The following is a 27172-nucleotide window of genomic DNA, read 5'->3' on the forward strand; positions in this document are numbered from 1 at the left end:
TCAACGTCACCGACCACCACCGAGCTTCATGTTGGAGAAGAAAAGGGCGCACAAGTGCATCACGATGTGTGGCGAGACGAGACACGTTACAAGACGAGTGAGGTTTGCATTCCTCGGAAGGGGGTGCCATTGAGATGAGCTTCTTTCGAGCCAATGTGCCACCGTTGAAACCGTGAAGACAGCTTCAGCTCCGTCAATCACGAGTGAAATGGGTTGAGTGAACGCGAAAGGGCTCGAAATGAACATAATGCCACCTTCCATTCGTTTGGTCGCTTTTCTCCGGCCCCGGAAAGAATGCAGCAACATACATTCGCAACAACGCCATTGTGCGGCTTCGGGCCGTGTGGGGAGATAATGGTTGGAGGAAAAAATTTCTCTTTTAATTAAAGCAAACACATTTCATATGCCGCTTTCCAGCGCTGCACCGGTGCATAGTTGCTTGCACTTGTGCGTGGCTTTTCCCCTTGGATGGATGACTCCGAGATTTGTGATTGCTGGGTTTGTGGCTGTCGAATATCAAAGGAGGATGATTTAGCAATCGATATGATTCGCTAGATTCGCTTATCGCGAACGTGTCCAGACGCTGCTGCACGCGTATCTTCACGCGCAGATTATCACACGAAAGGGGTTTTGATCGCAACTTGACATGGGGAAAAAATCGCGTGCCGATTGCGTAAACTCAATGGACCGGTGGAGAGAGAAATTGATACCAGAAAAAGGCTAGTGACGTTTTCGATAGTAACGTTATCTCCTGTGCACGAACGAATTGCACTTTATGATTGCATCGATGCAGAGACCTTGATTTGTTGAGGAAGGTTTCTTTTCGCTTTCAAACGTCAGCTATTGCTTAAACAAAATGAACAAATATCGAGGTCATGCAAGAAACCATGAGGCATACTGGGGCCATTGAACCCTTCGTGGGTTTGTGGCCATTTTCCTTTGGATTGAGAGTGTTCTAATGCTTAATGTTGGCATAGAACCGACTTAAATCATATCTACTCGATGTTGATTGAACCGTACCCAAACACTCCACTGCCGGTTTTATGCAGGCATTCGCTGCCGTTTGCTAAGTCAATTAGTCCACCGACAGATGTCGCCAATTATCGACTACCGGCCGCTTAGAATGTCGTCTCTTTTTTAGTGATTGTGTCACTAAACGTCCATATATGTTTGCTTTCCGTTGGCGCATGCTTATGGGGTGGTTTGGTGTGTATTTATCTTTTTTCTTTCCCCCCCGATGGCTGCCATTACGCTGGACGATTCAATCGACGGTGCTTTTGTGCTTTGTTTTCCTCCAATCGACATCGCGCTGATGCCTCACGTTGCTCACGTACAGCCACGGCCAGGGATTCTTATGTCTCGTCCCGTCTTATCGCGCGAACTAATAACACTTCGCTATCAGGCGTCGCGCCACTGGCATGTTCTAATGGAAGGGCTATTAGTGTTTCTTAGCGTTGGGCCCTTTCCAAGCCGCGACGTGGAGTGATCCGTTACATCTTCTCGCAAAAACAACTTCACCCCTTCGCATTCAGACACGTTTTTCGTGTCTCGTTTTCCTCCTCACGGCGCGAGAAGTCGATGGAATTCAAAACATCGCACAGAAAAAGGTCAGGAAAAAAAAAACGCCCGGCAACAAGGGAAAATGCAGCCAAGTGTCGCCGGCAATGCCTCTCGGGTGTGTATGTGTTTTTCTCCTATAGTCGTTTGGAAAACATGGCTTACGCAAACAGCCTTTCAGCACAATCGAACACGCTGGTTGCACTTTGTGTGTTTTGGAGTAGTTTTGTGCGGGTACTTCCGCTCGCGCAATTATTTCATCAATGGAAAGGGTTCGATTGAACTTTGCGCTACCGATAGATATCTAGCAAATGGGCCCATCGAAACAACCCGTAAAGGTGTCAAGGGTGATAAGGCGCGGAAGTGGGAAGAAAAACACCATGTCTCGCTATATCGATCCTGATTGAACAACGGCACATAGAGCGCGTAGTGTAGTTGATAAGAGAAGACACCGAGACTGGATGGGCGAGATGTTTGCCATCCTGAGACGGGGCTTGTTTTAGTGCGTTATGATTGATTCATTGTGGTGTGCGAATTTGTGTTGTTTTGCTTTGATTTTCAAATTATTAGAAGGGTAGCTAAAAAAGGGTGTTGATAATCATTTATCATTTTCATCAGGCCCTTGAGCCCCCCCCTCCGCTCTTGCGTGTTTGACGATTTTCCGAACCCCTTTTCCACCCTTCACTGGCGTTTCGTTTTTCTTCGCCACCCTTTGTGAACCCAGAGAAGGGCATTCGCGTTGCATTCGCACTGGTACGTGAAAGCGCGAACAACACCAACCCCCTGACAGGGTGGGTGGTAGGGCTTGCGACGGTGATTTGCAACCCACTCCTAGGCACCCTCTCTCTCTCTCTCTCTCTCTCTCTCTCTCTCTCTCTCTGTCTCTCTGTATCTCTTCACGCCAAGCCTTCAGGCGGTACGCCTTCCGATTGCTGGGCGCTGGCTCCGTCAACGGATCGGTTCCCGCGAACGTTCGTCTCAGTAGATAACTTTCCTTCCACCGAACCGGTACACGGCGAGAGAGCCCTTTGGCGCGAATCTAACGGACCACGCGACACACACGGCGCCAACGTAACGGTTGGGATTCAAAGTTTGTCAGCGAAACTTTGCGACCAAAAGCGATATCATGGCTTGTTGATTTTTCCCGCCCCCTTTGGATGTGGTTTATTTAATTTTAATTCGCGAACTGTTGCGTGCCAGCGGAAAACTAAGTGGACAGAAGACCGTACGATCGTTTAACTCGCGGGAAGTAATTTTCCAGCCCCCCTGTAGCGCTCGTGCGGGCTAAAACAAAGCCCCCGTTCGGTTCGTTGATTTATTATCACTCCAGCGTGCTGCCCTTTCACGGCCCTTCGTCGGTTCCCCATCGCATCGTGGCTGCTCATCGCGATTGGAAAGTTTGATCAATATCAAAAAATAAGCGGTCCAATATCCTGCCAGGCTACCATTGGCGGTGGTTTGTTTGCTCCCGTGCGCTCGATTCCGTGACATTTCACCAGCGACCACGCTGCAGGACGCGTGCGGAGTTAGAGTTTTTAGCGCGTGCGGAAAATTCGCAATCCCGAGCGTGTTGTGGCGTTGTGTGAGTGTGAACCGGAACCCAGCCAGCAAGCAAAGGGAGCAGTATAAACCAACGAACGCACGCACCAGCAGGCACAGGAGCCTCGTTTTGGAGCGGAGATGATACCCATCCTGAGCAAGTTCGATCTGAAAGAAGGTAGTGTAGCGTTACGGTGTACTGGCCCTTCGACTGGCCGTTCGTCTTCGGTGCGCTAAATGTTGGCGGTGCGTTTTCACGTGCGTATTATGCAGGCGAAAGAGCAGGAAGCAGGTATTTTGGACGGTTTTCGAGTAATGTCACCAAACCTTTAGCGGTCTTAGGCACCTTTTGTCGTTTTTCCTGCGGGTTGGGCGTGAAGTGATTTGTGTCGTAGCCGCATCGTCGTAGTTTCCCCCTTTGGAGACCCCTAGAATGTGGGCCAAACTCGCACGATCGAAACCAACATATGACGGGTTTCGTGCATCGGGAAGCGCATAAAAGGTGTAGCATGCACGATGCATGGTGGTTGCGTGTTGTGATTTCCACCCACCAAACGGGTGTTCCCATTTATGTATTATTTTTATTCCGATTTCCTGTTTCGTTTTTTTTTCTTTTGCTCCTCCTCGCGTGTTTGAAAAACGACACCCGTTCCCGGTTTCAGTGGGCGAGTATCGAGTAGCGCATGGTCGTAGCGTATGAGTAGCGTTGAACCCTGGACAATCACACCGAACCGGCACTAACGCGCGCCCATCCATGTTCTTTCGTCTTCCGCAGGTGTCAAACAGATCGTCGGCGTGTCCGATATCACCGAGAATCGCAACATATGGCGCATGCTGGTGGCCGAGTTTCTCGGCACCTTCTTTCTGGTCGCCATCGGCATCGGTAGCACGACTGGTTGGACGGACTATAGCCCCACGTTGACGCAGATTGCGTTCACCTTCGGTCTGGTGGTCGCCACCCTTGCTCAGGTAAGTGCGGGTCGTCTCTTCGTCTCGCCGGCGCTCGATCGGACCCGGTTTGGGCAGTTTGGGTGAACCGCGAACCCGGTTCGCGAGCGGGTTGACCTTCGGTGGAGATTGCGGATAAGCTAGGGGGGTTTGCGAGGGGGTGGGGGGAGAGGAGTGTCTCCACGTCAAGATTTGTGAATGAACCCCCTGGTGGAGCTGGACTATCGTGAGGTGATTCATCGCCATCCTGTACCACGCTCGAGGGGCTCCCTGGGAGCTTTTTTTAGATGGTTTTAACTATCTAAAATCGGGTTTGATTGCGTTTGCTTTTTCTCTCTCTCTCTCTCTCTCTCTCTCTCGTTTCTGCCGCTCGTGCACCTTTGGCCAATCAGTTTTATGTCACCGCACCGGTTCTCGGTTTGAATCGGACATCTTGCGGCGTGCACACGGTGGAAGGACACTAGCACCGATCATGGCGTGCGAGATCACGCATCGCGGCGACCGTGCCCTAGGGCATGGTCATTACTGGCGTGCTTTTCGCCGGCTTGGTTTTTTGATTCGCTTTTCATCCACCGCTCACGCTTTGCTCACGTTTTCCCGCCACCGAGGGATTGAGTGAGTGCTGTCTCTCGGGTTATGCTGGCAGTTTTGATGTCTTTCATCTTGCACACAGAAGTCTGACACGTGGCCAGCAGTGTTAGATGATCGATTGGAATGGGATGCGGGCATTCCGGCGCCAGCAGTTGCTCGTTCTTTGAGGTGCACTCAAAAGCCTTCCAGTGACACTCGAACGAAGGTCCGAAAACGCTTGGGAAGGTCACAGAGGTCAAACCTCACAAGAACTGCTGCTGCACCTGCCTTAGTCCAACGGGCAGTATTGATCCAATTACACACCACTGCCTTATGTGACTAACGATTGTGATCGAGCCTGACATTCGAATCCAAAGTCCACCACGTACGCGTGCTCCTTGATAGCCTGGGGATGTGAGCGCACGCAGTGGGCTTTGGGCTCGGTGGAATGCCGCTCTGAGCTGTTTGAGTAGAATTCTTGTTGCCTCGCTGGGCTCGTGGCATTGGAAGTCCTCCAAGACGGAGAACGATCCCGCCGTTCGAGGATAAGTGGAATGATGTTTGTTTTCTGCCGTTGTAACGATTCTGATTACCCACCCATCATAATAATAGTTATAAAACAATACGCGCCCATTAGGAAAGATTAGATCAGGTTCGGTGCACTCTAACCCGCGTGTTAGCGAGTCGGTTCCATCAATCCATCAACGGACGAACGGGCGATCAGTGCACGTCGCTCTTTACTGCTGCTGCACGCGGCATCTACGGATCTGATGTCGTGAAGGTGAAGGTAAGGGTTGGTCTCTATCTCGCGAGGTATACCCGGGTCCTCCATAAGCAGCAATGAAAGGGCGAAAAGTCACCACATTCCCAGTGGTGCTTCGCCTCGAAGGTTGGAATTTTCGCCGACGGACGTCAATCGCCAACGGCTGTTGCGAGATCGCTCCTTCCTGTCCATCGGTCGCCCATGGCCACAAGGGCACCCGGTTGAGCATCCCTGAGCAAATTCGCACACGACGCACACACGGAGCTTAGTGAAGCGTTTTCTAGAGCGATTTTTCCCCCCGAGGGCGCACTTCTCATCCGGTTTTAATGTGCACCGTGTGCACATTTTCGAGACAGTAGGTCAAACCGGTGGCTCATTAGCTCCTCTCGACAGTGACAATTTAATTCCGACCGACACCGACCTGCGTAAGAGTTTTGCTCGTGGATTGTAAAATCGCCTCTTTGATAGCTCCGGCTTTTTGCTCTTTTTGTCTCTTTTTATCTATCTGCCGCACTCATCCACTCCACGATAGCCATATGTCACCCTTAATTGCTCCTCGAGTGAAGTCCGAACATCAATTAGATAAAGCTTCGCGCATGTTGCTCCCGAAACGGGGTGGCTCGGATGCGCTCGAGATCAATAAATCTCAAGCGTTTGTTGCCTTTGGGAAGCTCGAAGCTGTTAAACGCCACCGGTCGTAAATAGGCTACCCGTAACGAGCGCTCGTAAAGGGGATCGAGGATCGGATAGCGCAGATAACACGCGGCCAGAGGCAACCCTTAGAGGCCACCCAGGCACATATCGGCACGTCTGAGATACGTTGATTAAACACCCCGTGAACAAGCAACCATTCGGTTGCTAATTCGGTGTGTCGAGATAGTCGCGTTGCAGGCTGTGGACTCATTTCGTTGCTTGAGACCATCTCTAATGCGGCGGTGAGGACGATTTACGAGTTAATTACCATCCACCGGGCTCACGCACGCACACTGCAGAGAAATCGAGTCACCCGACCTGATACAGGGTCACCATTACCAACCTCGGGGACGATGGTTGCGCTAGTTTTGGCTTTGACTTTTTAGGAGCCTGTGTTTGATTAATGCGTACGATAATTAAAAAGATAACAATACTTGAACACTTGCCTGCGAGCCGGTGCTTGGTGCTGATAAATATTTAAACTGCTGCAGAGGGTGAGCTGGAAGTGTACATGCGGCGGCTAGAGCGTGCGAATGTTCAAATATTGACACCGACCGATATAGCTGGGGTGGAATAGACCTCCAATCCCGTTAGATGGTGTGATAGGCCGCAATAGGAGACCGACAATGTCGATGTTCCACGGCTGGCTCGTGTAGATACGGATCCGTATGCAAATAAGAGCTGCTCGTCTTCGGATGTGACTAGATTGTGAAGATCTCGCGCGGAGGTCTACGCGTCTGGTGCGTGACATTAAACAAATCGGCTACCGTCTGAGGTGCGACCGCGAACGAGAAAGTGAAAGGAGGCTACCAGGGGTCTTAGAATGCGTCACATGCGTTGTGCGTGGGATCTCCAGTGAAGTTGCCGAGAATTTCTAGTGAGACCAAATTTGTCGAAGTACTCACTTATACCACAATGTTGCTACAAGACTTCAAGGGTTTACGATCAGGATCCACTGTCTGGGCTGGTTGATCAGATCCACTGTTGTTGGATCAAAATAAATCTAGGTCGATGATTGATCGCACCCCACAGTTGACAGGTGTCACAATTTGCCGATGCGAATCTCGAGCAGCCCATCTCGCCAGTGAGGGGAGCGATTTTGAGCAATTGTTCCATGAGTCATGCACGCGATTCCCACGAACACCCGGATCGTTATCTCGCGTGTACGTGCCCCGATGTCGAGATTCAATCTCAACCCTCGTTCGCAGTTGGCAGTTCGCGCGTTTGGTCGTTTTTCCTTTTGCCAAAGTACCGACCCAACCCTCTGCCAAGGCGACGATCGTGCCACCGGGGGCGATTGGGGTGCACGAAAACCCCGAACGGGACCGGCCTCAGCGATTAAAGAAATCCGCAGTACTACGCCGAACGCTGGGCACACCACGATCGGTGCCGATTCTCGGTGCACTCACACTTCAGGGTCAGCGACTGTCGCTGGACCGAAGGAATCGCTGGTGAGAAAAAGAAAAATGAAGGGTGAACAAGAGCCGACAGCGAAGTGTAACACCCCTGCAACCAGCGCTCGGAAAGGGGTTTGGTTGCCAACCAGTACCTCCCAAGATCGCGATCAACGTGATGATCGAGTCAAGAGCAGCGGCGGTCCTGGTGTGTGCGAAAGTTCGTTCACTTTGGCTTTGGAAACGCACGAAAGTCTAATGGGCCGCGACACTGGGGCCAACCCGGGGGCCACCCTTTTTCGATGGCAATTTTATGTATCGCGAATCGATGCCACCACCATCGTCACCGGCCCTCGCCATCGTGCCCTTTTTGCCTTAGGTCCTTAGCCGAGCTGCGTCACTACGCGAGCTTGCACGCGTGCGCACTCTCGCGCGATGGCAATTGATTCCGAGCGGCGTTAACCTGTCAACGAAGTCTGCAGGTGCCGGTGGCGGAGATTGGGGGGCCTTGACTGCCCTCATGGGGTGGTTGCTGCTTTTTTTTTTAGAGTGGCCCCAGAATGGGTTCTTTTGGGGGGAGGCCTCCGGTGTACGGTCGAATGTCGGCTATTCTTTGACACTTTGTTGGCGATGGGAGTGTTGGCGAATCGTGCCCGCGTGTTGAGCGTACCACCGGCGAGATTGGAGACCTTTAAGGGTGGTTTTGGCCGCAGAAGCAGGAGAGCTTAAAGCTGCCGCTCGTGGACATGTGGGTCGGTCTGCTGTCGGTCTGGTTAGCTACAGAACACCTTCGCTTGCGGTTTCTTGCCCGACACTTGACACATGTCCGTAACTCCGTCCGTTGATGCATTGTTATTTCGCTGTCTACTTAGATCGCCATCTTTGACGTTCGTTTAAGCTATGAAAAACAGATAAATCTCGAATATTCGGGCCCATATTCCGAAGCATTTGTGTTCCGTCAATAAATAAACCCGATCAGCTTAACCGTGGAGCCGGTTTGTTTTTTGCTACTTTGAACCGCAAAAACACAAATCATAGTTTTAGAAGTAAACAAGTCAAGGTTCTAGAACTCTCTACGTCTCAGCCGTACGATGTTTCGGTCGCAAAGAGAACGTTCCAGTGAGGACGTGTCCGCGAAGGGACATATATCTTCCGATAGTCATCTGGCTATCGAAACTTCAAATAATGACTTATTCTTTTCGCTGAGGCAACTGTTTTATATTTTCTCGAAGGTGTGTATGTGTGCCTGCAAATGGCAGGACCACCGGGGCTTCTCCCTTTCGGCCCAGGCGATCGGGGTTGCGCGGTGTGCGTTCGGTAACTTGTTTAGCGAATACATTGCATAATACTGTTCAATATAACGCCTGCAACCTTGACATCTCTTACTCGCTCGCGTCGACCCGCGGGCCTGGTCCCTTCCCTGCCACCGGGGCGGTCCCTTATGTCGCGTTTTTCATTCACCTGAAGGACTGGTTCGGAGAGCGCTGAAGGCGATCGAGCCGGTATTAAGATCATCGACGAAACCGAAGAAAGACGTGAGGCGAGCAGTAAGGAACACGAGCTGAGAAAAAGTAAAATAGCGCGTACAGCCCTCCTTGCTGCCACGCAAGAAAAAGCAAACAAACAAAAGCTTTTTGCACACACTGTAGCTTTTGGGGAGGGCGCACAGTGTGGTGCTGATCAGTCGCAGCCCGTGCGTCGACTTTCGTGTTGTATCCCTTTTTCGTGTTGCCATTGTCGGTTTCACACGGGTGGTAATGGGTCTTCCTTTTGGTTGTGGTAATTCGAAGGCTCACACGAGAGTCCCTGCGTAGGCCTGGAGAGCTTTCGCTACCGTGTGCGATGGCGTACCCGCGATTGAGCGTGCGCTCACGCGATTCGCGAGGCGAAAGTGAATGGTACGAGTCGTGGCAAACCAAAATCGCCCCTGCTAGACAAACTGGAACCGTGCTTACCATCGGCGTGCGGACGGATTCGGCTCACCAGGGGAATTACTTTTAATAGGCCGATTGTGGGCATTAACCGGCGAAACCGAGTCATGAGGTAGCGAGGGCTAACGAAATAAAAAAGAATAAAATAAACCGCAACATAAAACATGACAAACCACGCTGGATTCCCCCCACAGTGGTGCTTAATCGTTTCGAATTTTTCTCGCAAATGTTTTTGCTCCTTTTGTCGGCTGCCGATCGCGAGCACGCAAGGCAAAGCCGAGAGGCTGCCATTGCGATAAGCCCTTGGATTGGCGTTCCTTCGCCGTCTTTCGCCGTTGGCTTTGGTGCGCAGCGAATCGGCTCATCCTTCGCGCGACGATAAGGCGTTTCGTGAAACAATTTGACCTGAAACGAAGCGCGCTAATCCGGTCAGGGGGAAATGGTAGTGCTATGATTAAAATTTTATTAAGAAAATCGACCAGTAATCTAGTGGACGCTTGGGGTATGATTTAAACATACCCTTTCAATTCAATTAAAAAGAGGTTAATTTCTAAAACCCTCTCAACGCTGCAGGCTTTTTCATCTCATCAAAGCGTTTTGGCGAAGGTCGAACGTGCAGGTTATCGAGCTTACGCTAGCTTTTCGATGATGAAATTGATTGGAAATTAAGTTTGTGCACAAACGGAACCGTGCGTAAGAAATCTTCGCCTATTTCGAATGTTACAAACGTGAGTTGAAACAATTTGGAAGGGAAGCTCCAAATCGTACGGTCACTTTGCAATGGGCACAGTCTTTCGCGTAGGAAGCGATCCATCAGGTACGGCACGATCGATATCGTTTCGGCCATGGGTTAATTGTTTTACCGACCTTCAAATCTTTCTATTGGGAAGCTGGCTGTCTGACGAAAGGCAGAAAAAAAAGGCAAGCGGAACCCCAAAGAACCTTGCACCAAAATGTCAACGCTATCTTGTGCCATCGGCACGATCATCCTTCTTTCCACATCAACCCTAATCACTCGGCGCCGATCAGATCGCTAGGGATCATCGTTTGGTGGTTTTTCTAAATTCACTTTTCGCGCAGAATTGCCCTCCCATTTTTGCAAAAGAACAGAAAAAAAACTTTGCAAAAGAACAGAAACTGCGGGGTTGCACAGAAAAAAAAGGAGCACCGAGAGCAGCTCGTTAGCAAAAGGTCGCATAGTTTGTATCGCACTGCGACGATTCCGCGGGTTCGTGCTGGGCTCATTATTGGTAGGGGAATTGCACTCCCTTCCAAAAGACAAAGCCGGCGGCAGCAAAGCGCCTCAAAATAGTACAAAAAAGACACGCTTAAGCCCCAAAATCGATTCCCTTCTATTCAGTGCGATTGGCGGTGAGGCATCAAACAAAAAAAAAAACGCATCTCACTTCGTGTACCAAAGAAATGAACCGCTCAAAGGGAAAGGGAACGGCCGCATACGCTCGTCAGTTCGCAAAGTTATCCTTCGCCCAATCAATCAGCTTATTGTTGGGCCAACTGTGGGGTCACTGGGCGCAGCAGGAAAGGGACGATACGAGGCGACATGTCAGGAAGGGAGCAAAACAAAAAGAAGCTCGCTGGTGAATGAAACCACGAACATGTGACCCGAAACCAAACAAACCGCCACGGATCGATCTCTGCCAGGGACAACGGATCGCTCATCTTGCGGTCGGTAGAATGGAATCTCGGGAGGGTTGAGTTATATTTTTTCCTGTCGTTTTACACACTCGATGGGGCTCATTTTTGCAATCTTTCACGGCGTTCGTGACGGGTCGCGGCCAATTGTCAAAGAACTAGAACCGCGAAGGGTAAATCGATCGCACGCGCCCGAAATCCCGCGATCGTGATGGATCGGTTTCGAGGATCGTTTTCCGCTCGATCGGTAGGATGCGTTCGATTTTGGGGCTCGCGTTCTATCGCTGATCTCGCGCTTGGCATTGGCATTTTGTCAGGGCTGTCAGGGCGGCTAACCTTGGATGATGATAGCCCTGCAAGAGGATCGCCGGAATTCGGCATTTTAAGCCACTTCCGCGGGCGCTCCATTTGAAAGGTGCGCACTCGAACGGAACATGATCATTCAACGTAAAACCACACACAAAAAAGGCACCTAAATACGAATAAAAGTACGCGAGTGCGGTTTCTTCATGCGGTCTTACAGGGTACAATTATCATTCCGTCAGAGTAAAAGTCTCACCTTCAATTTGCACTCGTATTGCGGCTGAAATGATCGATGACCTGGCTAGCGACAAAAGGCCTCCCGCCGGTGCTGCGTCTGGGCCGGGTTTACGCGTTTGCGATTAGCGCATAATGTGAACTAATTATACGCCACGCCATCGACGCGCCCGGGCTTTCGAGAGCCTCCCGCGAACGGGTGACAAATGGCGGCCACACGGCGATGGTGGCCTAGCACAGACAAGAAAAGAACTTCTCCCCCAGCACGTGCAACAGCCTCTCGCGTGTGGCTCGAGGCGGCTAGACGGTTCGAGTTTTTCTCGGTCGCATGGCTGACCGAGCGAAAAACCGGTTCCTATCCCTACCGAGGCGGCTGGGTGCACAAAAGAGAAATAGTAATAAAAAATCGATGAATGATTAAACCGTTTTCATTCAGCGAAGTGTCGCGAGGGTTGTTATACTTAAGGCTTCTCGCCGCGCTCCCTTCTGTTCGCTGTTCGATTTTTGCTTTGAGCTGGGTTTTTTCTTCTTCTGCATGTGCGTCTTATATTGCTCGATCGATCGATTGTTGCACCGATCGTTGCACACACCTTCGCGCGGTACGCACGACTTAATGTGTGGTGCATTTGTAATTCTGATCGCGTTAATCAGCATCAGGCGTTTGTGCGTGCCCGCCGGTGGGTTTGTGTGGCGGTCAACGATCCGATCTGGTGGTTCCGAACGAGTTGCGAAACGGAACGGAGACGGCGTGAGTTACGCAACATGCAACGGGCCGATCGGAAGCTGCGGGAAAGTTAAGGTCCCGGTGAGAGGAATGGCGATAAATTGAGGAATGTAGGAAAAACCAGCGACGACAGCTAGCGTCGTGTGTCATGCCGAATATTATCCTGGGTTAAACCCTCCAATTTGTGTGACTATGATGAAAAGGAGATTCGTCACGACTTTTGTTTTTTTTTGTCCTAGATAATTTCACTGCACAGTCATCTTTGTGCTAGATGAGACATGATAGAAAAAACAGTGAGCAATCTTTTGCATTGATATTTAAATTATTTAAAATTTGATACATTTTTTGCTTCGAAATGTCGTGCTTACTGAATGTGTAATTTAAACCCACCATGTTCATCCCCTATGCGTCACGTAGGTACTTCTGAAATGTGATTAATGCCATCGTATTAACTCTACTGCTCTTAATTGACGCATAAATTAGTCTCCTCGTTCCCTCGTCCCTAAGGCTCTTTCATCGTGAGCTGCGAGCCCTTCTTCGTCGGTGGCCACTTCGCATTTGCGGTCGAGTTCGTGCGATATCGATTGCATTTGTTGACATTCGCGGTTCGCGTGCACTTCTGCATAAAGCGATAGGAAATGAGGCACAACCAGGCACTTGATTTATTTGTGCCCCGCAAATGGTGGTACTTTGACATGATGAGCAAACATGTAATTAATTTCCCATCACAAGCACCCACTAGAAGATGGTGGGTACCCTTAAGAGACGGGCCCACCGGCAGGTCGAACGCAGCTTGTTTAATTACCATCGTACGCTAATGTTTGGCTTTTGCTGGTACGCAAATAAAAGACCATTCTGGGTGGGAATGTGCTTTTAAACTGGGCACGATTGCACCACGTGGTGTGTGGATGATGGGAATGAAGCTGGGAAATTATATTTATTAATGTTTCGGAATTTATATAATTAAATTTGGATTAACCGACGCAAAAGGGTACGTGTAATTGCATGCGGTAATTCACACGTATTGAAATAATTATGCTTATTCGAATGAATGAATTCACCCGAAGATAATAAAGCCGTATGGAAATACAGCGGGCTAATAAAAATCCCACCAACCGGCTCCCATGATGCCGCCGTCGATAATTATACACGCGTCCAATAAACACTTCTCATCATTTTCACGCCTGGTGCGATGAAAAATGACCGATCGACCACAAACGGTGTGCCGTTCGCGCCAAAAATCGTGCCCAACGTGACGGATCGAGGCGTGCAGGCTAACGCGGGCTCTCACATGAGCCATGCGCACGAGCCATCGACGCGCGACGATCGCGTTTGGTGTAGAAGGAAGAAAGAAAAAAAAAGCCACACACGCGTGAGAAAATCAGCAAGCCGCCTGTCGGATCCGCGATCGCTAAATAAGCTCGAACAATAAATCCGATACCGATCGGTGGGGTGAGTAACGGATCGCGTATCGGATTGGGATCGGCTTCGAAAAACCACCCGTCCGCGATATGTAGAGCACGTGTGAAGTTGCGATCGCGCGTGCACTATTTTTCATGCGGTTACACTATATTTTTTTACGCTTCTTCGCTCGTGGGTTTTTTGGTCTCTCGCGATCGAATCTTTTTCTCACCTCGTTTCTATTGTGTACGCATTTCTTCTCCGCTTCGTTGCAGGCGTTCGGGCACGTGAGCGGATGCCACATTAATCCTGCCGTCACGCTCGGGCTAATGGTAACGGGCGACGTCAGCATACTGAAGGGAGCCTTCTACATCGTGTCGCAGTGCATCGGTGCAATCGCAGGAGCAGCTGCCATTAAGGTACGTATTTGGGTGGGGACACACCACTCGAACAAAAAAAGATCTGATAAAGATCATAAAAAATTTCCAAAATTGTCAAGAAAACCCATTTTAGTTTATCTACAAACGATTCATTTAAAAATACTATTCCTTCCACCTGGTAACATCAATGTTGCAAGCCATTTGGCGTTCACATACGAATCGATTTTCGTGTGAACGACACGAACGAATGTATTGTCGGCGTTTGTTGGCTTTCCAAATCGTGCGTGCGAGCTACAACAGGGCACCCTCACGGTATGGTTAATTTTTAAATGGCACCAAACTGTGTCAACAAGCCCGTCATCGTGCCAGTGCACATGCACATGCACTTTCCAGCGCACTTCGCCCACAACGCTCGCGCAGAAACCTGTTGTCAGCGCCGCGATGAATGGAACGGAAACAACGCCTTGCTTGGAGCTTTAGAACGCGTCAACATATGGGATGGTGAACGAAAAAAAAACCCCCCCATGGGTGTAGAATAATACCATACCCAACGCCAACCCTCGATGCACAATGCAGATGTCAAAGATGAAACCTTCTTTTCAACTGTCACCTCAACCGGTGCGCCGATCAAGGTGCACAACAATGCGCGTACGCGACATTTGCGACGGTGTAACCCAAATTACCCACCGGTTCGGTGCACGTGCCCATCCGAATAACAATAGCAAGCGCGCCGTTCCATCGTCCCTTTACGTTCGACGGCAGGCAACGGGAATTCCAGGGAATGCTCCCCCCATGGACCTTGCCTACCTTCAGGCGTACAAACCTGCGTTTCGTGTCACCGACCGTATTTACGATGTTTAAATCGCACTATTTTGCATTACTATTGAAGTAATGGGTGGCCTGTACGACGACATGAAACCGTAGCTCCACCCGTGGTTTCCTTCCGCTGTAACAGCCATCCCTTGCCGGCCCGTGGGGGTTCGTCGCTTATATTTCGTTCCCTTTGCGCGCGCACAAATCACTTGTTTCGAGCGCGCGAGTAACGCGCTTCTGCGCGTCGCCCGCTGATTTGCTGGCTGTCAAGCGTGTGTCAATGGGCTGGTAAAGGGCCGATACGGGTTGGGAAGGGTGTCCCACGTTCAACTCGATCACCCGATCGATCGATCGTACGAGCTTTCGCATGTGTCATGTGCGCTTGCATGCTTTATGTCTGTCTTCAGGGCGAGCCCGTTGGTCGACAAGTGGCAGACAATTGCCTCGAAATGCCAAGGTACTCCCTTGCATCGGCCCCCGGTGCATCGATGGAAAGGCTGTGTGGCTTTTTTTTTGCTAGTCCGCTTCTGAAATGGCACTGGGAGAGCATTTTATCAATCATGTCCCTTTCGTTTGGTGCCGCTGAATGGAGACCCCGGATGCCCTAATGGGTGCAGGAAGCTGTGTTGTGCACGTTAAAAGCAGCTAGCTCCATGGTATGACCTCGTTAATGGGCGAGCTCCATCGCTGGTTTACATAAAAATGGATCAAATAAACTTTGACACGTTCACCTTTCATTTGTGGACCTTTCGTTCTTGCAGCCCGTTCGGTGTCCTTTTAGCCGCGTGATAATCACAGAGCTGATGGTGCCGAAGGTGCTCTTACCTTGCTATAGTGGGTCATTCGAAATGCAGCTTACTGTTATCGTATCACGCTGGTATACGACATGGTGTAGAATGCGTTCGTTTGATTGAAACAGGATACGCAGAGAAAGGACGTTAAAGTAACTCAAGCGAGCGAACACGTGTAGCCATGCTAGCGAGTCATGCGAAGGTCCTTTTATTGAAAAAATAATCTCTTCCAATGGCTTACTTCCTCGCGGTAAATCCACCCCGTACCGAGTTTGGGAGGCTGGTTTCGATCCACCCCTTTGGTCTGTCCCCCCCCCCCCCCCCCCAGAGTACCTGGTCAACCTTGCCCGTCTGCGATGCTCATTCAACCAGCCGTCAAACGACAATCTTCCGCGCAGCCATCAATCAAGCACGGTACCAGCGTTCGTTCCGATGCCACCGAAAGCCGCCGAGACGTTCTGTCTGTCGCGGTGCAGCTCGTCACGCGTGCCGTCTAGCGTTGGTTAGGACTTTCAAGAACCCTACCGTAAAGCTGTTTAACCGGCACGCAGTTAACACGTGCTGTAAACCGATAAACTCACCATCCATCAGGCGCATAATAACACCCCCCGCTTGCGGCAGATCCCTAATCCAATTTTCGGTTCAACCGAACTCGGCACGTGGACGTGGGGGTTGAGAGGTGGACGGACGCGCAACGGATCTCGGAACCCATCTATTAGAGTTCCCCTTGCCCTAAACCTTGACCAAAAACCGACCCGTGTAACCGGTTACACGGTTGTAGCCGTCGGATCAATCCAATTTTGATTTGCCGCCAAAAAACCATGTGTGACACGGGGGGGAGGGAGCTCATGGGAGGGGAGGAGGGAGGCGGAGGGGAAAGAGACCAAAAAAGATAATAAAGAGCGCCCCTGCATTAACCTTTCGCCCTTTCGCAGGCACGCAGGTGGGAGTGTTATATTGGCCCGTGGGCTTAATGTGCATGCTTTAGTCACTCGGAGGGTTGCTTTTTTTTTCGTATGCTTCCTTCCACATTGAGGTGGTTTTTTGGAGGTCTGTTCTGTGTGTGTGTGTGTGTGACAGCTAAGCCAGTTCGTTCTTTGGTTCAAGAAGGTGGCTTTGATCATTTGAATCTGACTTTAAATAGCCGAGAAGCCCTTAAGAGTGACGTGTTTGGCATGTATGTTGGGTGATGTCGCCTTCACCATCAAAACCAGGTCCGATGCCATTTTGTACAAGTTCCGGTAGCTTATGGAACCGGTGGAGTTTCGCACTCCCTTAACCGGACACTCTGACAGCACGCGTGACGTGACATGAGGACGCTCTAATCTGCTTTAATTACGACTTGTTCACTCGACCACGGTGCTTTGGAACTTGAGCCAACTGCAACAACGCACCGCAAAAGCTCGCAAAGGACGCAAAAGGTCTGCACCGAACCGCCGCAGTCGTTCTGAGCATCGATTCTTGGTAATTGAATTTTGGATTCCTAGGCGCTCCGAGTCCCGTCTGGCGTGATTATTACTTCGTTAATTGGCAACCTTCGGTGCGGCCGACTAATGGTTGCTTCCTTCGGCACGCTCGCAACGGTGTGGACGTGCTAAATGGTGGCCCCCGTAATGGTGAGTTTCGATTAAAACGTTGGTCCTCTGCGTTGCGATTCACGTTCTAACCGCTCGCGTTGTGTTCCTTGCGCGAAAACGCAGCCGTTGGGCTCATTTGCTTGCGTTAAGTTAAAGCCAAGCACGAGTAGAACTCATCGCCGCAACGGTGTCTGGTCTCGTTGATCGTGAATCGATCTGCAAGACCCTGTATGGTAGCAATTAAAATCGGACCCGAGGGCACATATGGAGTGAGTCGAAATTTTGGTAAACAGCCGTACCCTGTCAACTCCGGCCGACTGACGAGGACGGCGTGGAATCCGCGATAGGTATCGCAAGGGGGTTGTTCATTTCAAGCTGCCTAATGTGCACACTAATGCTCGAACGGTCAGTTATAGCGTTATAGATGTTTTAGAAGCGGAATTTTCTAGAGCTTAACAACGCTATCGTGACACAAAAAGGGGAAATAATTAAATTATCTGCTGAACGGGGGCTGCTTTCATGAGCTCTTATCACTCCCGACTATCGTGACTCGCAATCGTTAAGTATGTCTCGTTAAATGCGCCCCCTTTATGCACGAATATGCACGTTATAAAATATTCGAGCTGCTAGAATATTAAAGCATATCGCTGCCAATTCACTCAACTCCATGTGAGTACGTTAGCAAAGCGTGCAACTGCCCCAACAGCTCAATCAAAATGGAACGTTTTCATTAGCTTTATGCTTCCACTTTGAACCGACCGTTGGATCGCCCCATTTTCTCACACCCCAAAAGCCGCTCGAAATCACACCGAGCCTAAATTAATTACGAGATAATGACAGTGGGGCACCGGTCCGGTGCGTCTCACACGCGTGAACGAAGGGATGACCTTTCCCTGTCAGGAGCAAGGTGGTTCCGTGTGCGTGCCCCAAGGTCGTTCGATGTCGCTTGATCCAATTTTCACTCAACTACTGCTCCTTCTGCAGGCTGCCACCCCATCAGAGGTCGTCGGAGGGTTGGGCGTGACTGGCCTTGCCCCGGGATTGTCCACAGGACAGGGTGTCCTGATCGAGGCGCTCATCACCTTCATGCTCGTGTTCGTCGTCCATGGCGTGTGTGACGGTCGACGTACGGATGTCAAGGGCTCGGCTCCACTTGCTATCGGGCTCTCGATTACGGCTGGCCATCTCGCTGCGGTAAGTCAGAGGAGTGAGGGAGAGAGAGAAAGAGGGGGAGGAGGGGGTGACAAGTGGAGAGATAACTCGATTTGCTAACCTTCCAGATTAAGTACACTGGCGCCAGCATGAACCCGGCTCGCTCGTTCGGACCCGCTGTTGTAATGGGCAATTACACCGATCTGTGGGTAAGTGCTCTCGTTTGCAAATCCCCTATCATACGTAGGTACTTTTGCTTATCAGCTTTAACATCTTTCTGCCCTCGCCCTCCCTTACTCTCGCCCTCAGGTGTACTGGGTTGGTCCGATTGTCGGTGGCATCATCGCCGGTGCCGTCTATCGTCTGTTCTTCAAAGTAAGAAAAGGTGACGAGGAATCAAATTCATACGATTTTTAAACAAACCCCCTTGTTCAGCTTAAACGTAGTACTAAATTTCACCGACCAGCCAAATCCGAAGCAGGGCGCCATCGGGCGCGAAGAAAATCGGCACCATCGGGATGCGAAAGGAAGCGTCCGAGCAGCCTTGCTGCTAGTTTGCGCGTCCTTACAGAAATCATTCGGTTTTATGTTCTTTGTGTCCTTGTGTGCGTGCGTTCGTGTGTGTGTGTGCGAGAGTGTGTAAAATGTGGTGGGAAAATTGCAACACATTTGTCTCAAGAAGATGTGGAGAGTCCTGTGCAGGCTCATGTCCTGTTTTTTCTTCGTGTTTAATGTTCTAAAAACCATTCAAATAACCTTTTGTATCCTTGATTAATCATTCCCTCTCTGGTGGACCATTTCTAAATTATGTGATTTTATGTGTACGTGTATGGATGTCCGTGTGTGTGTGCGTAGTGATCACGATGTCCTGATCGATGAATCTTATTTGTGTTTATCTTTATCTCTCTCTCTCTCTCTTCCTGCTCATCGCTGCCTTCTTCCCGATTAACTTCCGCCCACGGGTAGATGAACACTAACAAAGTAGGCCAAGTGACTAACGACGTCCAGTACATTTAGCCCGGAGCGTAATCCACTAGCCCATCTTCATAGCTTCTACTACGATTAACCACGCCATACATACACCCCCACACACATCGACGCCGGTCGTGTGCGGATTCCAACCGATCGCATTCGATCGATCTCGCGATCGTACGCAAAACAAAAGCTTCGATTCCAGCCGGAACACAACTAACCGGAAACGTGGGAAAACGTTTGGTGGGACGCTCGAAAATACAGAAACACTCATCACACCTCATCCGCTAACCCAAACCCGCTAATGGAAAACGTGTGGAACGCATGTCGGGTGGAAAATGGAGGCGCAAAACGCCCTCCCGGATGGAGTTCGCTCGTGTGGCGCTTCGTACTGACCGGGGGCGCAAGTAATATTTATCGGATCACCATTTCTATTACACTGATATTAGCACTAACAGGTCACAAGGGCAACATACTTACACACAGGCTTACTAACTGCATTTTTTTATCCACTACGTTTGCGTGTTGTGCATGTAATGATTAACAGTAAAAAAAGGGGTTTGTGTGTTTTTTATGCAACAAAACATCAGATAGGCAGGTTACTATTCCGACGTAAAATAATATGACAGGCTTGTAGGAGGCTACTTCGGAAGTACGTGTCTTTTTTTTTGACTAGCTTTCTTGTACTAGTGGAGAAGCACACCCACACCGACACTTTTGACCACCTAGAGCATACTTATTTGGCCGCAGCAAGGACACAGGCCGTAGGCGCAGCGCAAAGATAGGGGTTTCGGCAGGACGCGATTACGAATCCGCCAGGTTTTTGGTCGGAGTTTTCTACGTGTTTGTTGTTGTTTCTATCTTGTATTTTGTTTATTTTTTTATTTTATTTCGTCTTATTTGTACTGCTGTTTGGAACCGGTAGGTGATAACACGCACATGCACTACCCCCTCACTCGTTCTCGTGTAAGATTCTTATCGCATTATATTGTATTATTTAAACGAGCCTCAGCTGGCACGTGAGCTAGCGAGTTAGAGGCTTTTGCTGCGAGTGCCCCTAGACAGCCCGTGGGCGATAACGTGGTGGCCTTAAGACGTTAGAAACGAGTTCGTCGACGAACTTAGGGTGGCCTCGCGCAGAAGCCCGTCGTGTATATTCAGCAATAGTTCACAAGGAAGCCGCTCGAAAAAGGCAGTCTTCTGGATATCTTTTGAAACAAAACAAAAAAATGCATCAAACCAAGCCGATCAAAACGAGCTAAGAAAAGCAAAGGATAGCACTCACAGAAACAGAAGCAAACAGATAATTCGCAACATCTTCGTGGACATCATTTATCGAATAGGGATCCGATTTAATTCGTAAGTTCTATTTATGTATCATATACATCGGAATTTACCAAAACCGTGTTGTTGTAGCCGAGAAGGAAGATCTTTGAATAAACGAACGATAATGTTAACCAACCGCCGGCGTTTGCGTTTTTTTGTTTTGGAAGGATCGGGAAAGGTCTAACTCTTAAAGGGCGAAAGAAATAATTGAAAGCTGCTGTGAGTCCTTAAATGTGAAAGAAACAACACGAGAGACTCGTACTGGGAAATTGTTTTTTGTCACTATTAACCGATGGGTATTGTACAGAAATAACGAACAAAACCCATCCCCTTGCATCTCTAATGACGCAAATTTGGGTCGGGTCAGGAATGTAGCCTCGCGAACACACAAACATGATTGGACAACCACGGCACGGGTCGCTTCATGCGCTATCCCTTCTCATTATTTCCAACCCTTTAGCCGCTCGTCCGGACCACTTATGGCCATTTCGCACGCCAGACCCATCGATTTGTATGCTTTTGTTAATTTTTGCAAAAAAGAAAAAGGCCTCCTCGACCTTTCGTAGACAATATGGATGGACCAGGCAACGGCCACCCACACCTGCCAGGGCCAGGAACCTCATCGAAGCCGAAGAACAGATCATTAGAAAGAGCCTCGCAAGGGAATGGCACTCGTACACCGTGGCCGTGTCTCAATGCCGTCCACCCTCAGCGCGTCTCCATCTCACGTGGCACGTCAATAAAAAGCCTCGAAAGGACTCGAGTGTAATCGTCTTCCGAGTGTTTCATCGGCATCCCTCTCGAAACCATCAGACCCACGTGTGCTCGATCGATGGTCGGCGATCGATCGCAACTTTCGCCCACGATGCGCGCGGATCTTTCGACCCATTCCAACGGAGCGTCTTCTGGAGGTCTCTTGCGACAGTTCCCTCCTGTACCGGATGAAGGACGACGAGCAGAGGTGGTGGTGGAGCGTTCGACCTGAAATTCGATCGATGTGGGTGTGCACGATTGGTGGGTGCATGATAAACACGATTAACGAAGTGCGATAAAATTGATGGATCGAACCGGGCGTATGCATGTTTTATTGCCGTTTTTTATTCGCTCCTTTATATCCGTCGGATTCCTTTCCTCTCGCACGCGTGCGAGCGCATAATACTCGATCACGGTCGATTATGGCGCATCATCTCCCCACCCCCAACAGGGACAAGGTTAGGCACGCTTGACCAGTGGGGTGAATGTCAGCGACGAATGGGGTGAGTCAGCAGTTGGTTATTGTTTTGCTTGCGATTCATCTCGCTTGTTGACCGAGCTCATAACGTGCGTTTTGTTTTCCTGTACAATTATATTTGACATTTTTTTAATATTTGGCACGCTGGGTTCCTTGCTGTGAAACCCTAGGCTCGTTTCCTATTGCTAACCGGTTTCGTTTTCGGTTTCTATTTATAATTAAACCATTCCGAAGGAAACAACTGACACCAAAGTGTCTGATCGGAAGCGAGCAGTGATTAGCTTCGATTTGTGTCCCACCAAACAACCCCTTTTAGGCTCCCGTTTAGGGGACGATTGGCTTCAAACGCTCTCTTTACGCTGACAAATTGCTTCCACTTGGAGGAACGGTGGGGTTTCCTTTAGCTCGTGTGAACCGTTTTTGGGGCGCATATTTAATGACGGGTTGAATTGAGACGAGCGAACGCTAAAATGACAACAATATGATGCAATATTTGTGCCACGAGCGGTATTCACATTCGTCCCACACGGCTCCATCGATCGGCGGGAAGTTTAAAAACCTCAAGCAATGGGGTAAATATTAAAAAAAATGAAGTAAACACAAAAAAAACACACTCTACCCCCATGCAGGAAAGTTTTGGGGGCGAGAACGTTCCACGGACCTTAAGGCCATCCCGTGAAAGTGAATGGAGCAGTGCGAATCAGCCCTGGGAAACTGCGGTGCGGTGGAAATTGAGCATATGAGACGCCCATAAACATTCTCATCCTGGGGTTTTATTTTCGTCTCGGCTTGTCAACTCCCATTTCCAGCCATATTTCGCGCTTAATTGGGTGAGAAACGAATGCTCCGAGTGTGGTGGTGGTGATCGGGAATAAAAAAGCACTAAAATTAACTTGTGGTTTATCTGGCTTCGAGACGGGGAGGCGATTAAGATGTGGAGTCTCCCAGTTGTGATCTCGGGATGGCTTAATGGGAACGTGTTGTACGTTTAACTAGCATTTTAAACACCACAAATTGGATTTAAACGGGTTGTGGGGGTGTAGTAGGTCAGATTAATTCAATTAACAAGGATAATAATGACAACTAGTAAGAAAGGAAAGCGGGTATCTTTTTTCCAACGCCAACTGCGTTTTTTTGGAGATGTCTGCTGTGATGGAAAATTTATTTCTGTTCGACTACAGAGTATTTATTTCCAGTTTATCGCCAGTAGAACGATACCAGAGTATCGATCGTCATCGAGGTGTTACATGATGACTGTTTCTGCAAGTATTCCACGGTGCTCTATATTAATGACGATACTATTAACATTCCGTTCGCCCCGTAGCGTGACAATTGAACTGGTTTGTCCGCAGGTACTTCACCAGACAAATTGATGCACGTCCAGTCGATTAGGAACAACACTGCTGGTACGATAACAGCAGCTAGACCTATTCCAATTTGTTCAGAAAGTGTCCACCAGCCGTTGGGCAACAATTACCGTTTGAAATTGTAATTATTAGGCCTGCGAGGCTGATTGGTTGGTGAATGTGAACCTGACCCATTTGATGATGAGGCTCCGTTTTGTTTCGTACTTATGAAGTCCGGAATGTTATGTTGTGCAGTTCGACACCTGCGGACATGCCGTGGGTATTAGCTGCCGCTTCAAGATGTCCCTGAGATGGTTGTTAGAACTAGGAATTAAATTAGAAGGCACTCAGGAAGGAGTTTGTTCCTGAAAGCATCGTCCACACATCGTTCTAGGCTCGATCATTGTAGATGGTTTACTCTTACCGCGATCTTCACTTTCGACATGCAAGAATGCTCCATTTTGCTGGTTGAAATCATTCTAGCGTGGAGAGGTGACTCACGTGGATAGACCCTTCGATAAATCAACACAATTCGCTTTCGTTTCGTACGGTTGTTTACACAAGGCGTTCTTGGGCTTCACACTACCATCGATCGGAAGCGATCGTAAGCTTCCGCTTGCCGTTTTTTTGCTGTTGCGTAAATGATACAAAAAATCAACCGACCAGCTGAGAACATGGCTTCACGCACGCGCCGATGTGGTTCTGATTTTGTAAACAAAAACAATCCATCCGAAACCGCCACGCAACGGCATGTGCGTTTCGGTAACTTCGACGCCAGCTACGCCAACTACTCCACACGGATGGGGGATTCTAAAAATATCGTCCCGCGAGCATGCGTTCTACGGATCGACGTCGAGGAAAGCCGAAATGTGACAGTGGCCACATTCCCCAGCATTGACGGGGTTCAAAACGGCTCAGGCTTTGTGACAACAGACGTACCGTGATCACCAATCGGCCGGATTCGTGGACGTGGGCATCTTTCGTTGCAGGTTCGCGTGTGGAAAATGGAAATCTATCACAAAGACGGCACCTTTCCGAGGTACTGTGATGCGGTGCGGAAATCGCTCGATAGCAATCAATTCAACGCATTCGCCGGGCTAACCAGCAACGAGGATCGGTTCCGGTTTGTGAATGGGCTGCGATCGATCGTGGACGAACTGCGGCTGAAGCGGGAGTACAATGGAAAGGGCATGGAACAGGCGGTCGCCCTTAAGACGCTGGGAAACAAGGCGTTCCAGGCGGAACGGTGGAACGATGCGCTCGTTTTCTACAACAAATGCTATGTGTCCACACCGAAGGAAAACGGTACGGCATTGGGGTTGAAGAAAGTGCACATAACCTCATCGCACGCCGGGTTAGAGCTATATTTGGCAGGAATGGTCCCTATAGTTGACCCAGTTTTAGTGGTGGCAGAGAAAATCAAACGGCTCGGGTGCGGTTAAACACAATCGTGAAGTCGAATTTAGTTTATTTGCTGTTGTACTATTTTGCAAAGGCAGAGATAAATGTAGTGAAATTATTACATAAAAATCCCCGCGCTATGACGCGTGAAAAATCTTATCACAGTTACGAGAGTGAATGCCTGCAAGCATCGTTCTTAAGCTACGCCCGTTTTATTTATGCTTTCAGTTCAAGAAAAATCAATTATTCTGGCCAATCGAAGTGCAGCGTTATACCATCTGGAAAAGTATGATCTCGCCCTAAGAGACATGCAGCGTGCCTTGGATCACCAATATCCAAACCAGATGATGTATAAGCTGACTGAACGGAAGGCACGGTGCTTTCTGGCAAAGAAGAATTATGAGGCAGCACTTGAATGCTTCAAGTACGTAGCTGATCCTCCATCTATTGTTAACCTTGCTAACATGCTGATGTTGTCTCATCCTCAGATCTACCGTCACGGCGTTGGATGACTCGAACCTTCCGCTAGAACGCAAACAAAAGCTAGAACGTGACGCCCAGATCATGATTAATCTGCTGCCGAAAAACATCGAGTTGGAGCAGAAGGCGAAGAAAAAGTCTTCCTCAAAACCCGGCGATCACACGGGACCGGTGGCCGCGAAGATTCCGGACCACTTCGTTGAGCAGGCGCTCTGGTTCGATCAAACCGAGGATGAGGGTCGATTCGCGCGAACTAGTAGTGATCTTAAACCGAACACGATTCTGCTGCTCGAGCGGCCCCACGTGTCGGTGTTGTTGGAGGACTACAGTTTGGATCATTGCACGCACTGCTTCAAGCGTGTTTCGGTACCGATCGCGTGTCCATTGTGTGCGGACGTGATATTCTGTTCCGATGAGTGTGAAAAGAAAGCGAACGAATCGTACCACAGGTTTGAGTGTGGCTTCCTTCCCATTTTGTGGAGCTCCGGTGCGTCCATCACGTGCCACATGGCGCTGCGTATGATCACGCAAAAGTCGGAGGAGTACTTCATGAAGCTTAAACCGGAACTCGAGACGGGGTTGACTAACGAGCAGATCGATCTGTAAGTACGGGCCGCGTAACCTTTCGCGAGAAATTTACGATCAATTGAACGCGTCGCGGTGAATTGTTTCTTCCCAGATTGCCGGTTGATGATTACCGCAAGGTGTACCAGCTGGTCACACACGAGTCTACGCGATCACCGGAGGATTTATTCCAGCGCACGCTGATGGCGACGCTGTTGAACACGTGTCTCACCCTGGGTGGGTATGGCAGTTGCATGCAAGAGCAAAACTACCTTGGTGGACTGATCGTGCACAACCTGCAACTGCTGCAGTTCAACGCACACGAGGTGTCGGAAATGATCCGAGAGACACCAGACGACATCGGCAAATCAACGTTCATCGGGGGTGGTCTTTATCCTACGTTGGCGCTGTTTAATCACTCTTGTGATCCTGGAGTGACCCGCTACTACCGGGGCAATCAGGTGTGTGTGCGTACGGTGAAGAACATTCCGGCTGACTCGATGGTGGCCGAAAATTACGGACCACTGTTCACGCAGGTGCGCCGGAATGAGCGCCATGAAACGCTACTCAATCAGTACCGGTTCACGTGCCAGTGTGTGCCGTGTATGCAGAACTGGCCACTCTTTTCCGAGATGGATCCGAACGTTATCCGGTTCCGGTGCGATGGAGGCAAGATTTGCTCGAACGTGCTGGAAATTCCGGCGGAAGTGAACGAGTTCATGGTGAAGTGTACGGAGTGCGGTGAGCACACGAACATCATGAAGGGTCTGAAGTCGCTGCAGGACACCGATATGTTGTTTAAGGCGGCAACGCGCCTGCATACGGCGGGTGAGTTCGAGGCGGCTTTGAAGAAGTACGTCGAGATGATGGATACGATGAGCGATGTGCTGGTGCCCCCGTATAGGGACTACCATCTTTGTCAGCAGGGATTGCGCGCCTGTATGCTTGAGTTTGGCAATCGGTTCACCAAATCGGTAGCAAAAAAGTAAAGACAAATCTGTGCAGTGAGCTGCTGAAAGCATTATGCTGCACTCGCTGAGGAACGCCAAGGATGGGGCCAAGCATTTGTGAGAACACGTTTTATCATTTCGAGACTTATTTATGACTACAATAAATCCCTGTTAAAAAAATATGTTCAAGGAAAGCTTGTATTGTAAGGCTTTTAAGGACCTCTTTAAGGATAATGTACAACGCAACATACTATTTTGAATTATAAGTCGTACCCCATTAGCTTTATAGCTTTTTTAAATTGTTTATGATAGGTCTTTTACATGAAAGTGAATGAAACATCTCTGTGCTACGTGACGTCATCATATACAAACTTTGGACAAGGTATAGGGTACAGCTATGCGCGTGAATTGAACAGCATAAAATGAATGACTTGATAGATTTATCTTTTTGGATTTATGATAACATATACTATATTTCC

At 49.4% G+C, this 27172-nt stretch overlaps 2 protein-coding genes across 5 annotated transcripts in view; both read left to right on the plus strand.

The window, feature by feature from the left end:
• The window catches only part of LOC128723316 (aquaporin AQPAn.G), a 33602-nt gene extending 12752 nt beyond the window's left edge, over positions 1-20850 (plus strand). For 2 of the 4 annotated variants that reach the window (XM_053817043.1, XM_053817044.1), the window contains exons 3-7: positions 3872-4065; positions 13986-14129; positions 18256-18465; positions 18552-18632; positions 18733-20850. In XM_053817043.1, the coding sequence (XP_053673018.1) occupies positions 3872-4065; positions 13986-14129; positions 18256-18465; positions 18552-18632; positions 18733-18840 (737 nt within the window). In that variant the 3' untranslated portion in view covers positions 18841-20850. Of the gene's footprint in view, positions 1-3237; positions 3275-3871; positions 4066-13985; positions 14130-18255; positions 18466-18551; positions 18633-18732 lie in introns of those variants that run through there. The other 2 variants (XM_053817045.1, XM_053817046.1) reach the window with 2 other exon arrangements.
• A 3452-nt stretch (positions 20851-24302) lies between these two features.
• LOC128725669 (SET and MYND domain-containing protein 4) lies at positions 24303-26847 on the plus strand. The gene is made up of 4 exons (XM_053819430.1): positions 24303-24603; positions 24928-25123; positions 25188-25781; positions 25859-26847. The coding sequence occupies exons 1-4, from the start codon at positions 24303-24305 to the stop codon at positions 26730-26732; spliced, it is 1965 nt and encodes a 654-aa protein (XP_053675405.1). The 3' UTR covers positions 26733-26847.
• Positions 26848-27172: the final 325 nt, after the last annotated feature.

The sequence above is a fragment of the Anopheles nili genome, chromosome 3 (assembly GCF_943737925.1).
Source record: "Anopheles nili chromosome 3, idAnoNiliSN_F5_01, whole genome shotgun sequence".
Taxonomy (NCBI): domain Eukaryota; kingdom Metazoa; phylum Arthropoda; class Insecta; order Diptera; family Culicidae; genus Anopheles; species Anopheles nili.

What these genes read in the sequence shown, in the direction of transcription:
- LOC128725669 (XM_053819430.1), top strand. Translation starts at nt 24,303, where the DNA reads ATGGAAATCTATCACAAAGACGGCACCTTTCCGAGGTACTGTGATGCG. An exon ending in GTCCACACCGAAGGAAAACG is followed by an intron (nt 24,604 to 24,927) that starts GTACGGCATTGG and finishes TTATGCTTTCAG; the next exon opens with TTCAAGAAAAATCAATTATT. An exon ending in ACTAACGAGCAGATCGATCT is followed by an intron (nt 25,782 to 25,858) that starts GTAAGTACGGGC and finishes GTTTCTTCCCAG; the next exon opens with ATTGCCGGTTGATGATTACC.